We start from the raw sequence: 16,360 nt of genomic DNA, 5'->3' as shown, positions 1-16,360 counted from the left end.
CAATTAACAATGCAGGACCATTTCCTTGGCTGGCCAAGTAGTTTCAAGTTTTTTCAAATGTCCCATCCAAACTTTGTCCCAGTTACAAATGTACAATCTTTGAATATGCTTACTTAATGTTTTGTTACCATCTTAGTTCCATCTCTAAAATATTTTACTGTAACTCAAAAGTTTTTCTAGGAAAATACTTAAATGGGTATGATAAAGATGCTTTTAGATAAATGCAATGCTCTTTAAAGATTGACTTATTTTCTGGCTTCCTGCAATACACTGTCTACTGCTTGATGCAAACAAGGATTCTTTGAATTTGATAATTAATGGGCTGCTATTCAAATATTTCTAAATGCTGGGAGTTAAGCTGATGATACTCAAAGATGCCAAACATTTCAATGTTATATATCAACGTTTGTTAAGAAATCATTTATAACTTTCAAGGGTTTTGTCGCTTCACCCCATTTTATCACTTCACTCCGTGCCAAATTTTCAGATATCTTTTCCTGAGTATCTAGGTCACAGCAGAGACATCTCCACCATCTTCCCTTACAAGCAGAAAGACTTACTCTAACATGAAACTGTTAATGCGGAAGTCTTTCCATTTAGCACAAACTCTAACCATGTGTCAAGCTGAAACGTGGAAATTTTGATTTAAAAATTCAACTGCTCATATATCAGTGGTATGACATTTATACAATTATACACTTGAACATGGAAGCAGAGCTAGCTAATAACTGCACATTCCAGTGAAATGAGAAACTATGGGATACAAAGTTGAGAAAGCAATTACTGTTTTTTTCTCAAACTCATCCTTTGGTGTAAATGGCTCCTTTGAACATATTCCATCATTTCAATAACCATAGAACCTTGCCTCTGCCCAAAATACAAGAATAATTGGTGACATTGAAGATTTCTAGGACTTCTCATAAGATTGCTCTAGATTGGTGCAATGAAGAAATCTTTTGCATTAGCTACAACTATTTTTGGATCCTTATTCTTAACAATTGAAATGAATTTTTTCTTTTCTTTTCTGGGCATTCTAATATAAATAAAAATTTATTTTCATGCATTGCATGTTCAACACATCATGCATTTGTAAACACCCTTTCAATAATTCCATATGTGAATACAATTTTGAATGTAATGGGACAAAAGAATTGCTTCGTTACAATTCATTAGGTATGACCCTTTCAATCTTAAATTCCAGACATATAACCCAATTTTCAACAAAGCACAACACCTCCTATTGATAAAATGGATATTGCGGGCAACCTAGATCATGAAACTACGGTAGTAGATACAGTAATTATCTTTCTTACTGATAAGAACCTAAAATTCGGTCCCATAGATTATGTGGTCTCTGAAAATATCTAGAAAATATCACTTCGGTTATTTATTGATTTAGAGTCCCAATAAAACATCAAAGTTTCTCAGAAATATCAAACATGAAGATTAGAGAGAGAGTATTTTGTCATCATCTCTTGTACAATCAAATAATCATCAATAATTGTCACATGAGTCCAAAATCAAAATTTGCTAGAAGCTTATCATTTGGAGTATCGTCCCTAATCACATATACAATCTACATTAACACTCCTGGACAAGCAAAAGTTGTTCAGAAAGTCCCTCATTGATCTGAAGAAACAAAACAGCCTCATAGCAAGCAAGAGGAAGGATTACCTCTTAAGCATTTGCACCTACAAACACAGGCCGCATAAATCAATAAGGAACAATCTTGGCCAAAACCGAAAATCAAAGAGTATTTCAAAGAATTGTTTGTGGTGGCTATCATCAGCAGAAAAGCCCTTCCTAAAGCTAGCTAGGATCTTATTTGAAAACGAACAAATATCACTCCAATCTAAACACTGTACAAAAGTGATCCCTTGCATAGACAAATAAACCAAAGAAATTAACTGCCCTTTTCTTGGGGTAGCCTGTAGGACTAGAAAAGCTTCCCGGAGACTACATTCAATAAAATAAAATCCATCCTCATGGAAGTAACTTGGCACGTTGAAATCAACTATCCAAAAAAGAGATCCACTATTTTTAACTGAAAAGAAGCGATCAGAGCCCAGACTACTGGCCAGTAGAGGGTCACAGAATCCAAACTTCAGCCTCAAAATGAGTTCAACCAATTGAACCAACGAATCAACAGCAAGAGAGCTTTAAGTCTCATCTTTTAGTGGAAATCATTTCTTTGCACAGCAGCTTAAAGACTTCCACAGAATATCCATCATCCTTCTCTCCTATGCAGATTACTGCTTGATGTACCAACAGAAGTCTGAGAAGAAATCCTATTGGGTTTATTGGTTTCTCTCTTCTGGGGAGAAAACAGTTGGGTGAAACCAAACATGGCACCCTTTGTTGATGCTCCTCCTCCTCCTACCTTGGACGCTCTGAGAGAACAAACAGGTACATTTAGAACAGGAGTAACTCTGACATTGGCAGAGTATGATCTCTCCATTGCTCTCCAGTTTTCCTTCTGCCTGCAATTCCTGTAGTGGGGATCCTTACTTCTCATGTTTGCACTGAAGCTACTAGGACTGCTACAGCTCCTTTCTAGACTCTGGAACACGATTTTACCAGATGAGTTCATCCGAGGGCTATCAACTGAGGACCCTCTGAGAGGAAGCTTCGTATCAATATTTCTATATGGGCTCCTCCCAACCCTAGCACCTCTTCCATCTGAAGTAACATCAGGGAATCTGGGCTTTCTAACATTCACTCTCAGTGGTGCCCTAATAGGATTTGGATTTCCTTTCTCTGAATCCAATGAATACCTAGGCAAATCCTCCAGATCTGCAGCGCATGAAGTTGATGAGACCGAGATGCGGGCAGAGCCTGAATCGGCATCAGAGTCTCTTGGAGGCTGATGAGCCAACAAAGGCTGGCTGGATAGATCTAGTGATGAAGAAGAAGAAGACGAAGAAGAAGAAGAAGAATGTAGTTTTGAATCTGACCCTCGGAAGAGATGCTTGAGGGACTTGGGCGTCAAGTGGGTCTTTGTTGCAAGCGAGGACTTAGGGGCATGTTGGGATGCATGCAGGGAAAGAATATCCTGCTTGTGGTTCTGGAGTTTCTTCAGCCCTAGAAGCTCCTTCCACCTGCTGGAGCATCTGGGGGCTTTGGGAGACACACTTAATGAATCCACATTGTTACAGATCATTTGGATTGTTGTTGGTCTTGTGGTGGTGGTGGTGGAGGCGATGGTACCAGAGGCTGTGCCCCCTCCATCATTAGAGGAAAAAGATAAGGGTTGGTCTGTGAAAGGACCAGACCTTGAGGGGCACTGAAGGGGCATGAGCTTCCCCTGATAGAATAACTCATCTGCTGGCAGCATTGAAAGTGGGTCATCTGGTAAACTCAAACAGAACTCAAAATCATTACTGTTGCTATTGTCTGTTTCCTGCATACCTGGTTCTTGCGGGTCTTCTTCTACTTGTTGATGACTGCTACTGCTGAAATTACTTTCAGTGCTTTCAATCTCCCCTGTTTCCACAAAATCTTTGCTGAAGGAGATCCTGGGACTGAGCCACCCAAAAGAAGGAGCAGGAGGGCAGTAAGATGGACAATCCTTGAACCCCTCTGAAACCCCCACACTCTCCACAAAATCCACACATGCCATCACAGAGCCCACCATAGATCAAACCCAAATGCTATCTCTCAATTGTAATCTACACCCACATGCCCAACTGCAAAACCAAATGCAAGCAAGAACACTCCTCAGACCATTCAAGCTCAAACCGAAAACCACCCCACATGGCTGCTAGAACATGCATGTAGGACAAAAATGCCTCAAAAAACTACCTTTCAATCTAATTAAAGAAAACATTAAACAACTAATATTGGACTGTGGAAGCTACGAAATCTTTGAAATAGGGGCCCACTGATCAGGGCACTCGGATCAAATAACCAACTATTCAACCCCATTTGTTGGGTCCCCAGGAGAGTTCACAGCATTGTCAGTCCAACAGTAGCCTGCCACGCCCGCAAGCCTCCCTGCACCATCAGTACACTGCATCCCAACCTTGCCACGTCATCTGCCACGTACACTACCCGACAGGGCCTATCCCTGCCGGGTCCCGGGCCCCCAGCTGCCTAAATCCAAAAATTGACCAGGCAATTTTATAACACAAGAAAATTTAATTATTCCGAATACCCAAAAGTTATGAGTTTCGAGCAATGTGACAGTCCTGATGTTGACGCATCATCGGGGAGCTCGCAAGGCACGTGAGTAAAAAAAAAAAACAGTATGCCATCGCCTTCCATCCATACATTATCCAGTACCTAGTATCACCTATCTATGCCTTCTCTCCAGATAAGAGAATATATTCCTTTAACCCAGTATTTTGGGTTTCCATCAACGCTTTCTGTGTTTTCCTTTCCATATTCTGGAGTGGATGTCACATGCGCCTGCCTTGGTTCTCATGTTTTTAATTCACAACTCACATGTTTGCAACTTCTTCCCTGCTTCCTGCGCCTGTATTTTGAGGCAGAAAAACGGGATTTTTATAAAAATTACTCAAGTTCCTTGGTCGGGATTGGGTGGTGTTGAGGTTTTTTTGTTTTTTTCGGTTGTGTTTGGAGATTAAATTGTATTAAGATTTTTTAGATTGATAATGTAGTTTTTGGATTTAACTGTGTATTTTTAGTTTGTCATTTCAGATCATATTCAGTAATCTAGTAATTTATTATGAGACAGAGGATAGTAATTCAAGATGTCAAATATAATTCATTATTAGAATGAAGATAGTAATTTCAAAAGTAAAGTGGGATTAATCATGAGAAAGATGAGAGTGATCCCAAATGTAGTGTTGGAGTTTTTGTTGTGTCTTGGAGCATAATTCTTATTAAGATTTTTTAGTTCATGATTTCAATTTTCCACAATTCATAATGTTTAATTGCTGTTGTTTTTGGATATGATTGTGTTTATATTTTTGCATCAAAACTTTTAGGATCACACTTTGTGATCCATCATCAGGATGATAGAGAGCAACAAGGAGAAGTAAAATGGATAATGTTGCAGACCTAGCCAACCTAAAAAGAGAGAGGGAGGTGGAAAGAGAGTGAGGGTACCGATTAGGGACAAGTGTCAACTGAAACGTTTTGATGCAAAAAAATACACACAATCATATCCAGAAACAGCAGCAAGTAAGATTTTTTAGACTTATAATATAGCTTTTAGATTTAGTTGTGTCATCAGTTCAGATCACAATCTTAGGGTGGGGTCTGATGGAGGGGCTAAGCTTCTATTTTTAACAACAGGGGTCCCATGGAGTAAATTTTGTAGTATTAGGAATTTTTTCCTAGAAAATAGGAGCTCTCCTTCATGATTTTTTTCCTAGAAAATAGGAGTTGTGTTTCATGAAAATAATTATTTTTAACTTGTTTTATGGAGCACTGCTTCCTTAAATTTCAGAGCAATTTCAGAGCTTAAACTTTTAAGGTGCACAAGAAAATTCATGGGACCAACAACTTTAAAATATTCCTAAAACATCTCAGTAGCTCTAGAAAACTCATACGGTCTAACTTTTAAGTTTTTTTCCTTGATTTCTTTTGTGGTATATTTATAAGACAACCTTATGGACAATTTTTTTTTAAACTTACATATTTATAGAATAATTAAAATACCATAATTTTATGGTAGATGTTTTGAAGGATGATTTGTATTTTATAAGCATATCAATCAACTAACTCTATTGACACAAAGATAATACTACTCAACATAGCAACTCACATGTAATCAAAAGAATGACATTTCGATTGATAGATACGTGGATAATGGACATACATATGTTTTTAGTAGCCTAGTGAAATGTGATTCATCATTAGAAAGAAGATAATAATCCAAAATGTGCAATGTCAAATGACAAACGTGTCTAGTTGAATCCAAAAGCTAAAATTATCAATATGACACATAGACTACAAAAAAACTCATACCATCTAACTTTTAGGATTTTTCCATGATTTATTTTGTGGTATATTTATAAGACAATTTAGTGGACAGAAATTTAATGCTACTGGACATAGTGACTCAAGGACATTTTGATTGATGGATACATGTATAGTGGACATACATATATTTTTAGTGTGCATTATACATTATGTCTGTAAAAAGAGATCGGTCTTAGGTAAGTTGATGTGTACCCCTCTTTGATTCTTAGGTGAGGTGATGTGCACCCCCTCCTAACATAATTTTGAGAATATCAATAGCTACTCACATTTAATTAAAAGAACGACATTTTGATTGATGGATACATATATAATGGACATACATATGTTTTTAGTGGACATGGTACATTCTTGATAAGGAATAGCCAGCAGCCATTTAATAGATGGTTTATTTGTATCTGGTTCTTAGGTAAGCTGATGGGCCCCCCTCTTTGGTTCTTAGGTAAGCTAATGGGCACCCCTCTTTGGTTCTTAAGCAAGTTGATAAAAGAAGAAGAAGACAATTTTAATGTCCAAGTCGATATGTGCTCCCCTCAGACAATTTTAATGTCCAAGTCGATATGCACTCCCCTCCTAACATAATTTTGTCGTCATTTGTTTAGAAATATGATATAGACTCCTCTCTATCTATAATTAAAATTAAAATTCAAAAATGTGACTCATCACCCAACTGAATACATGAACATGTTCTTAAAATAATTTTTTATCATTCCTGATACACCAGTACAAAAAAAATTCTACCATAAAACAGATTTAAATTTTAAAGAGGACAATCTGCCTCCCCTTCACCAATACAAGACTACAAAAAGTATTCTATGTTAAAATTTTAAATGTCTGTCACTTAACGTATCTACCAACCTCTTTTATTACTCTATTTATTCATATAAGTTGTTAAAGGATTAGTGCCAGACAGTCATTATAAGCTGCAGATTTCAACGGCTATTATTGCAGTCCGTATGATTAACAATGTTTTGCATGAATATAAAATTAGGGTTTTGGATTGTTTTTTTCCATTTAAAACAAATCCTCCATATTAAAGAAACCTCGAATCATAACTGTAAACTGAAACTTTTACAGAGTGGCAATCAAACCTTGCATGTGGTAATATCGCTGTCAAGGGCTATGAAGTGTCGCTATTAAAATAATTAAATAATAATACAATAGTCCTTTTTTGGGGGAAGTCTAAATCTATAATAATAATGACAGTTTTAAATTTTGCTAGTTATAATTATTTATAGAAGCTATTAATGTGGGTTTGTTTGCTGTCAAATATTTTTATTGGGAATAAATTACTTGTTAGAAACATAGATTTTCATTGTAATATTATATTTTTTTTATTTTTAATAATTTAATCGTTATGAAAAAATATAAAATATGTCAATATATTTATATCTTTTTTGAGACATCTATTCCATTTACATATGATAAATTGTGTGGAAAAATAGATATTTTGAGAAGGATATATTTTATGTGTTTTAGATAGACTTTTTAAAAGATAGTTCTACTAGTTCAATGTTGCTTTTAGGTTAGATTTTTTGACAGTTTTTTGCATCAACGTTTTGAATCACACTACATGATCCATGATGATGGATCATGTAGTGTGATTCGAAACGTTGATGCGAAAAACCGTCACACAATTTAACCAAAAGCAACATTGAATAGATCTATGGATTGTGGAAACCTAATATCATTAAGTTCTACTAGTTCTAGTTTGAAATTTTAATTATCTAATGGTGGATAGGTAGGTATACATTGTTTTGATTATAACTTTTGAATGATAGTTCAATATCCCTTATTCTTGAATGAGTTGGATGCAAAACAATGAAATCTGGACTTTTTGTGACTTCAAAATGTGACTAAGTAGTTGATCCTTTGATTGTGAAAATGACCTTTTCAATGGTAGAAATGATTTTTACTATGAGAATGAAATTATTGTCTACAAACGTTTTGTGCCTACAAACAAAGATATGCATACTTACACCTACTATTAGAAAACCTAGTGGTATCAACGAACATCGTTTGAAGCTTATTATGTAAGGATATTCGCCTTAGATAAGCCACATGAATGATTTGATGATTTTGAAAAGTGTTGGAAAAAAACAAGCAACAAATGTAAATAATGTTTGTGTGGATACAATAATTCTAGGCGATTAACACATAAGACTTGATGTAGTGGAATGTGATGCAATAGATATTGGAATGACTTAAGTGTAAGACCTAGTGTGTTGTCATGTGTTGTATAAGACCTAGTGTGTTGCCATGTGTTGATGCGAGAAGCGATGTGACTAATGTGGAAAGATAAACAATGGAGGTTGGTTGATCCTTTATAACAAACAAATGTGGTGGGGTTGTCTTAATGATGGATGGATCCTAGATGATTCACCTAAGGAGTGTTGTCCATTTAAACTTGATATAGGCACATAATTTAGCATGGGAATCAATATATTGTTGGCATGTTGGCATAACTAGTGCAGATGGAGAACGATGACTGAACTGGTAAAAGACCGTTTGTGATGACATTGTCATGAAGAGATTGAGATTGCATGATGGATGACTTTGATCAGTTATTTGTGTTGTCATTGATGGCAACTAATGTTTATTCATGTCTACTGATGTTTACTTAAGATGTATTGTGTCATCTAAATCTTTTTGGTCTACCAGAGAGAGCTTATCGGTAAAGAATTAAGAAACTGGGAATTAGGACCTTAACCAATAAACAAGGAAATATTTTGATTGTATTTGGCGATTGGTGATGATTGAGGCTTTGTAGTTTTGAATGTGATTTTTTATTATTGTAACATGTATTTGACCGGAACCGCATCATGTTGTGACAAGCAGATGTTATGTTTATAATTTATGTTGATTTTTTGCTAGGGTTTAAGGACCGGTAATGATTTTTGGTTTGGCGGTGATCTACATCAAGTTCACATGTTGGTGATAACATGGCATAACCCACGTCAAGTGTTTGAATTATGTTTTGGCACGATCAAGATGGAATTTCTTGGGAATATGCAAAGTGCTTAGCGGAATATGCTAAGGGTTTGACTTTGTATCAGATCGAGTTGTTGTGATGAGTTACGATCACTCAACGATTGATATTGATTTGTAATTGATTGTAATGATCCACATGATGATCTATAATGAGTTGTAAAGATCTGTGATGATCTATGTTGTAAGTGTCGTGTGTGTGAAGTAGGGTACCTGCAGTTGCAACACAAACACTCAATAGATCATTACAAGCATGGTTAGAAAATTGAAATCAAATGAAAGATAAACCATGACAAAGCGACCTATCGCCTCCTAAGAGATGTGAGTGTGGATTTGCTCTCAGATTTGGATAAGCAATCCCAGTGACTTGACTACACCTAGATAGAGGATTTAAAATGATATGATATGCAAGCTAGATGAGATTGATTGTGCTAGATTGATCCAAGAGGCTAATTAAGCTAATGATATGCATGATTAAACTATGACGATGATGCAATTAAGCTAGAATAGAGATTGATTATGCTATATGATTCAATAATTATGCTAGAATATGATCAAATTACACTAGATCTAAGATGCAATTGCTTATGATAACAATGCTTAAATGATATGCTAGAATGGATATGCCTATAGTTGTTGGTATTATGTTTTCATTGATGTCAACCGGTATAGGATGACAACTGGTATGGGAGATTGATGAGCAGTTTTGTCATTGATGCATACCAGAAATGGTGCCATTGATGTCAACTAGCATAGCAACTCACCGATAAGGAAGAGAAGGTCATCTAGTATAATGGCCATTGGAATCACCGGTACACAAGTTAGTGTTGACTTGTGTTGAAGACATAAGGACTGCAAATCGGTAAGTGACATGTTGGCAGTGCATATTTGCCAACCAACAAGAGAGCAAGATGTTGAGTTGTTGTTTGTGATGAAGAGGTGGAATGTTACTTGAATCACATCAACACGGGAGGAGAAGGATGTACAGGTCATCGATATACTGTGTGGATATAGAATAGAAGGACTCCCACCGGATAGAGATGCAGTCACCAAATGAAGAGATGACTAACAGTGAATGTGCCCAACCGATTCACATGTGCCTGATTGAAGATATGTTTCTCAAACAGGGAAGCCATATTGGTGCAATGCAAGATGAAGATTGCAAGGATCCACTACCACCGGTAAGTGGAGCTTATCTCCTATTATGCATGGAATACATCATAGTCCTCCGAGATAAGACAAAAGGTTAAAGGTAGGTGATTGAAGGCTCACACCGAATGAACTAGTGAAACACTAAGCTGCCTTAGGTGCATGAGATCAAGGATATGCACCGGATCAGTTGGGTAGACAATGATGAGTTGTCGGTACAGAGATTAAAGGATATGGTTGTCACTTTGACAAACCAATTGATAGGAGAACCGGTCTACTGATGAAGAAGGAAAGTTTGAGCAGTTGTAGATAGATGGAGCATGTTGAAGATTGATGACATGATGTCATCAAGGTGTTTTCTAGTAAGTATGACCACCGGTAATGCTGACAAAGTGTAGATGCAGAAGGTTCCCATCTGATGAAGGTGATCATGAGGTAGGCTGGCATATGTGTCAATCGGTTTTGGTGCTCCACTGGAAGAGAAGCAGAGTGCAAGGTTGATGGCAGACCGATTAGGATATAACCGATAGAAGAACCCAGTTGTGTGGTTGGTTGGTGATCTTGTCTAGACTGACATAGAAGACTTAGCAGAGGTGTATGTAGACTGTGATGACACGTAGGAGACAGGTGTCATGTATACAATGGTCGATGAAGAGTTATCAATGGAGTAGGTGGTGATTGGTCGACATTAATGTCGATAGCGTGTTTCACAGGTTGAGAGCAGAAGATTGTGGCTCGAGGACAAAGATCTGATTTGATGACTTCATGATCGAGGTCGAGTATCGAAGTGTTGATTAGGGTAGGTAAAGCTAATTGTGTGATCACTTCATAGGTGTTTGACAAGTGCAGACCGAAGAAGGTGTCATGTTTGCCAAATAGGGCAAATGCGTTCTGAATGCAATAGGATTGGCGAAGTTTGTTGATCCGCTGCAGGTGGTCGATCTCTGGATGGAGATCTGATTGGATTTGATCTACCTCGAGGTCTATGAAGAAACCCTAGCGAGCTAGAAGTTTGAATGTCGGTCATGGCGGGAAAACTTAAGTATAAGTATGTCGACTCATGAGTGAAGACAATTGATGATGTTGCAGGGCGAATGATAAATGATAGAGTGTGAAGGAGCAGCAATGAGCCGATCAGTTAGAGACTCCATCAAAAATCATATAGACTTTGTATTGGAGGTGCAACCGGTGAGAGGGTTTAGTAGAGGATTAACCAGATAGGTCAGAGCAACCGGTATACTGCAAAGTGAGTTGCAGTGGGGCAAACTGGTAGTGCATGTACCTGTAGAAAGGCAGAGAAGGAGTTGCAGTGTAGAGCAAGCAGTTGAGGAGATTCAAAAATCCAAAGATCAGTGCAGAGTTAAGCCTACAACTGAAGTAACAGGAAAGTTGAGAATCGGTAGTGTGCAAAGAGCATAACCGACAGAGAAGGAGAAGAGGTTGAACTGGTAAGGTTGCAGCTGAGAGAAGGTGAGAAAAGAACCGACAGAGATCTGTAGAGAGGAGAACCGATGGAGAGACATACATGAGAGTTACAAAGTTCTTTTGTAACAAGAAGATAACTTTTGTATTGAAAATATGAATTTGTAATCACTGAGTTGGAGCTCGGTGCAGGGGTTGGTGCTCCTTGGGTTGGTGCTCTAAAATCATGGGTTGGTACTCCTTGGGTTTGTTCCCTAAAGCAGGAGTGGTACTCCTTGGATTCGTGCCCTAAATGTTGTAACCGAGGTTTTCATTGTGAGGCTAGATTGGAGCAATAGTCTTGAGTAGCACTTCTCACCGAGGTTTTTCCTATATTGGGTTTTCCTTGTACATATGGTATTATGTGGTGTCCCTTTCATGTGTGGTTGCATTTGTGTTATCCTCCCATCAACCGGTATGTCTGCTTTATGTTAGATCTATTAACCAGTGTACACACATAGGATAATTAAAGAGAAAAGTTTGCAAACCACTGATTCAGCCCCCCTCTCAGTGGTACATTGTGTCTAACAATAGTAACAATGCATAAGATGAAAATGAGATGGGATGTGCCTATAATAATAATGCATAAGATGAAAATGAGATGGGATCCTTTGTGCTCCAAAATGGGAGATATTTATAGGATTTCCAAGGCTAGGGGTGAGGTGGCAGGAATCAACGGTCAAGATTGAGTTTGAAGATATCAAGGGTGAAATTGGAGGAGGTTGGAGAAGAGGTTGGAGGGAGGGACATTTGTCATCTCTATGGTGACAAGTGTCAAGGTGCCTTGCTCATAAGAGGGAAAGTGTCCAAGGGAGGAGACATGTGGCATAAGTGCCATGTGTCTCAAAGGGAGGATATCCAGCCCATAGGAGGTTAGGATAAGGAGGTTAGGATTTGCAAGATAGGATAGGGTTAGTTAAAACCAGGGTTAGGTGGAATGGGTTAGGTTAGGGGATGGTTAGGTTAGGTGGTTAGAAGTGACGAGGCATGTGGGTAATTTGAAATAGGCTAATTAACTTTCAACAACTCATGAATTGATTTGTTTTAATTAATTGGGGGATTATAAGGAATGAGTTAAATGGGGGGAGGATCAATTAATTCAGATTAATTAATCAAAGGGGACTATTGAAAGGAATCTATTAAATAAATCCTTAGATTTATTAATAAGTAGATGAATGGGAGAATTTAATCAAATTGCTAATGAATTCAATTAAATTGGGAAGGGGGAATTAATTAAATAATTTTTTATTTAATTAATTATCTTCAAACCATTTTTAGGTGTATATAGTAAGTCTTAGGGTTTTGTTGCCGGCCTAGTTGTAAAATTTATTTATGTCGGTACAGTTGATGTTTGTTGTGTCGGTGATTTTGAGAAGTGTGTGAAGTCAAACCGGAGTGTGAGAAGATTTGCTAGAGTGTTGCAGACTTAGTGATTAATTGGATCTGATCAAACAAGCAGCTGAGTGCTTTACACAATTCATTCACTATTGTTCCCTAACAGTTGCAGCAGATAAAATCCCTTAACCGGGTAGGTCCTAATAGGCCTCACATTGTAAATCCCCTAATAGGGTGACTCAACATCTGAGTTCTAAATCCTCTTGTGAGGTTGATCCTAACAAATCAAAGCTCCTAATAGGGCTGAGGTAAATCCCTTAATCGCGAGACTCCTAACAGGGTCTGCTCCTAATAGGGCATCTTTGTAAGCTCCTAACCGGGCTTGGCTCCTAACAGGGTACATTCTGAAAGAGTGAAAAATTCTTGAGGCTACCAATTCCCACCATGGTTTTTCCCTATTTGGGTTTTCACATGAAAATTATGGTGTTCATGTGGTGAATTTTCTTGATGTGATGTTATGCTTTACTTTCAGTTTATGCATGGTTAATGAACACTTAATGTGCAACATTGATATATTAGTTTAGCGAATGTTTATCAGCAGATACCGGTACCAGTAAATGACTCTAGTGTTGATCTATGTTTGATTTGGTGAAAGTTTTATGAGTCTAAGTTTCTGATTTCAAATTTTTGTTAATACTAATTCACCCCCTCTCAGTATTAACCAAATCCTTTAAGATTAACAATTGGTATCAGAGCGTTGGTCCTCTGTGTGCATAAATCCTAACAGCTTGAGGGAAAGATCCTATGAAAGAATATGAAGGAGGGTCCCAAGTTTACCAAGGACAACAAACAGATATGGAGTGATTGGATGAAGATTTGCATTAAAGGAATGGGTTCACAGCATTGGAATCATGTGGTAACCAAGTATGTTGCTCCTACTACTAGCCCCTTGACACTGGATGAACTTAAAAACAATAAGAAAACATTCACGCCCTTGAAGAAATTGTAAGTACTTTGTTTGAATCTAAGTATATATATGTTCATGGATTAGAGACTACAAATAAGGTATGGGAGAAATTAAAATTAATTTATGGAGGAGATGAACATGTACAAAGGGCAAAGGAAGAAAGTTTAAGAGGAAAATTTGATGATATGAAAATGGTTGATGGTGAGAACATAGCACAATATGGTCAAAGGATTAAGGAAGTTGTAAGTGGTATAAAGAGTGTTGGAGGTAAGATTGAAGATGATATTGTTGTTAGTAAAATGCTTAGAACTCTTTTACCGCAATATTCTATCAGAGTTTCTTCTATTCAAGAATTGAGATCTATTTGTAAAGATAAAGTCACTATTGATTTTCTAATTGGAAATTTAACTGCATTTGAGCTAAATAGTTTTGATAATAGTGTTTCTAAACTTTCTGAATCTACTTTTAAGGCTTTTGTAACTGGGACATCTGTGAGGAAAGAAAAGGACATTTGTCATAATCATGTGCAGGTCTAATCATGGTAGTAGTAGAGGTGATGATGAAGAAGATCGTCTGATGGAACTTGAGGCATTATTGGCTAAAAGATTTCCTAGAGGAACATGTAAATATAAAGGTAAATTACCCTTAAAGTGTTTCTCTTGTATTAAAATTGGACACATAGCTGTTAACTGCCCTAACACTGATAAGAAAGAGAAGTTGAGGAAATTCAAAGGAAAAGGCAAGAAACATTGTTATGTTGCAGCGGATGAAGGTGTGACTGATGATGAATCAGAAGAAGATGACAATGAGGAGATAGTATTTATTGATGTTAAGGAGGATTTGATGGATGAGAAGGCATTGGTGTCTCACATGGATAGCAATGATAAATGGCTAATAGATAGTGGTTGCTCACACCACATGACCAGTGACAAAAGTAAGTTCTTATCCCTCAAAGAGTTTGATGGAGGTATTGCAAGGTTTGGTAATAACTCTCCCTGCATGGTTAAAGGCAAATGATCAATTTCATTAAATGGGAAGAGTAAAGCAAGTGATGTTTTTGGGTTGATGGACTAAAACATAACCTCTTGAGTGTTGGACAACTTAATGATAAAAGATATCTACTTGAATTCAAAAGTGGAGTGTGTAGGATTCTTGGAAACAATGGAGAATTGATTGCTACTAGAAAGTAGACTAGAGGTAATCTATTTTATCTGAATACTAATATGAATGATTGTTTGGTGGCAAAAATTGAAGATAGCTGGCTGTGGCACAAGAGATTTTGTCATGTGAATTTTGACAATTTGATTAAAGTTAGTAAGTCAAGTATTGTGAGAGGTTTTCCCCAGCTTGTGAAACTGGCAGGACTATCAGATGGGTAAGTTGACCTCTGTATCTTTAAAGAGTAAGTCTTTCTCTTCAAAGAATATTCTTGATTTGGTTCATACTGATCGTTGTGGTCCTATGAGGACTAAGAGCTATTTTGGTGATAAGTATTTTATGATCTTTACTGATGATTTTTCCAAGATGATGTGGGTAACTTTTATGAGAGAAAAGTCTGAGGCATTCAGTAAATTTAAAGCATTTAAAGCTTTAGTTGAGAAAGATACCAAGAAGAATCGAAAATGTTTGAGATCTGACCAGGGAGGTGAATTTACTTCTGATGAGTTTATGAAGTTTTGTGATGAATAGGGAATTAAGAGGCAAATGTCAACTCCTAAAACTCCACAACAGAATGGGATAGCAAAAAGAATGAATAGAACAATTATTGAAGCTTCTAGAACCATGATGAATCAAGGTGAAGTACCAAAGATGTCTTGGAGAGAAGCAGTTATCATTGTTGTTTATACATTGAATCGGATACTTGTCAAAAAGGGTAACAACAAAACACCTCATGAATTATGGCATGGAAAGACTCCTAGTGTAAGTTATTTCAAAATTTCTGGGAGTAAATGTTTTATTAACAAAGATGATTACACTGAAAAGTTTGATGCTAAGTGTGATGAAGGTATTTTTCTTGGTTACTCTACAAAGAGTAAGGCATTTAAATGTAATAATAAGAGAACTAATAAGATCATTGAGAGTGTCAATGTGAAGATAGATGAACTCTCTGAGAAATCTGGTGAGACCAATAGATCTGAGCCTGAGAAAGATGAAGAAAGACTTGTGTTTATAGAACCAGAAGTGCAGAAGGATGATGAGCAAAATTTTCAACCAGGAAATGTAGAGAACGATGAAGAAGATGAAGAGCATGAAGTAGGAAGCACATCACCGGAACCGATTATTCTAAGGTATGTCAGGCTAAATCACTCTGAAGAACAAATAATTGGAGATAAAAATGTTGGTGTAGAAACAAGAAGGAAAATCAGAGAAAATTCTAGATTGATTTCTACTATTGAGCCTAAAACATTTAGGGAGGCATTAAAGGTTGATGACTAGATTAATGCAATGAATGACGAATTGGATCAGATAGAGAAGAACAAAATATGGACACCATTTCCTAGACTGAAAGATAAG

The 16,360-nt window shown here is 37.0% G+C and overlaps 1 protein-coding gene across 1 annotated transcript; it reads right to left on the bottom strand.

Annotated features, from left to right (window-relative positions):
• Positions 1–1,517: 1,517 nt before the first annotated feature.
• On the bottom strand, positions 1,518–3,816 carry LOC131059977 (uncharacterized). The gene has a single exon (XM_057993046.2). The coding sequence runs from the start codon at positions 3,632–3,634 to the stop codon at positions 2,228–2,230; it is 1,407 nt and encodes a 468-aa protein (XP_057849029.2). The 5' UTR covers positions 3,635–3,816; the 3' UTR covers positions 1,518–2,227.
• Between the last annotated feature and the right edge of the window lie 12,544 nt (positions 3,817–16,360).

The sequence above is a fragment of the Cryptomeria japonica genome, chromosome 8, assembly GCF_030272615.1.
Source record: "Cryptomeria japonica chromosome 8, Sugi_1.0, whole genome shotgun sequence".
NCBI lineage: Eukaryota > Viridiplantae > Streptophyta > Pinopsida > Cupressales > Cupressaceae > Cryptomeria > Cryptomeria japonica.
Note: the sequence above shows the minus strand (reverse complement) of the source record. Positions and strands in the feature narration are given on the sequence as shown.

Coding starts and splice junctions, on each gene's coding strand:
- LOC131059977 (XM_057993046.2), bottom strand. CDS start 3,634: ATGGTGGGCTCTGTGATGGCATGTGTGGATTTTGTGGAGAGTGTGGGG.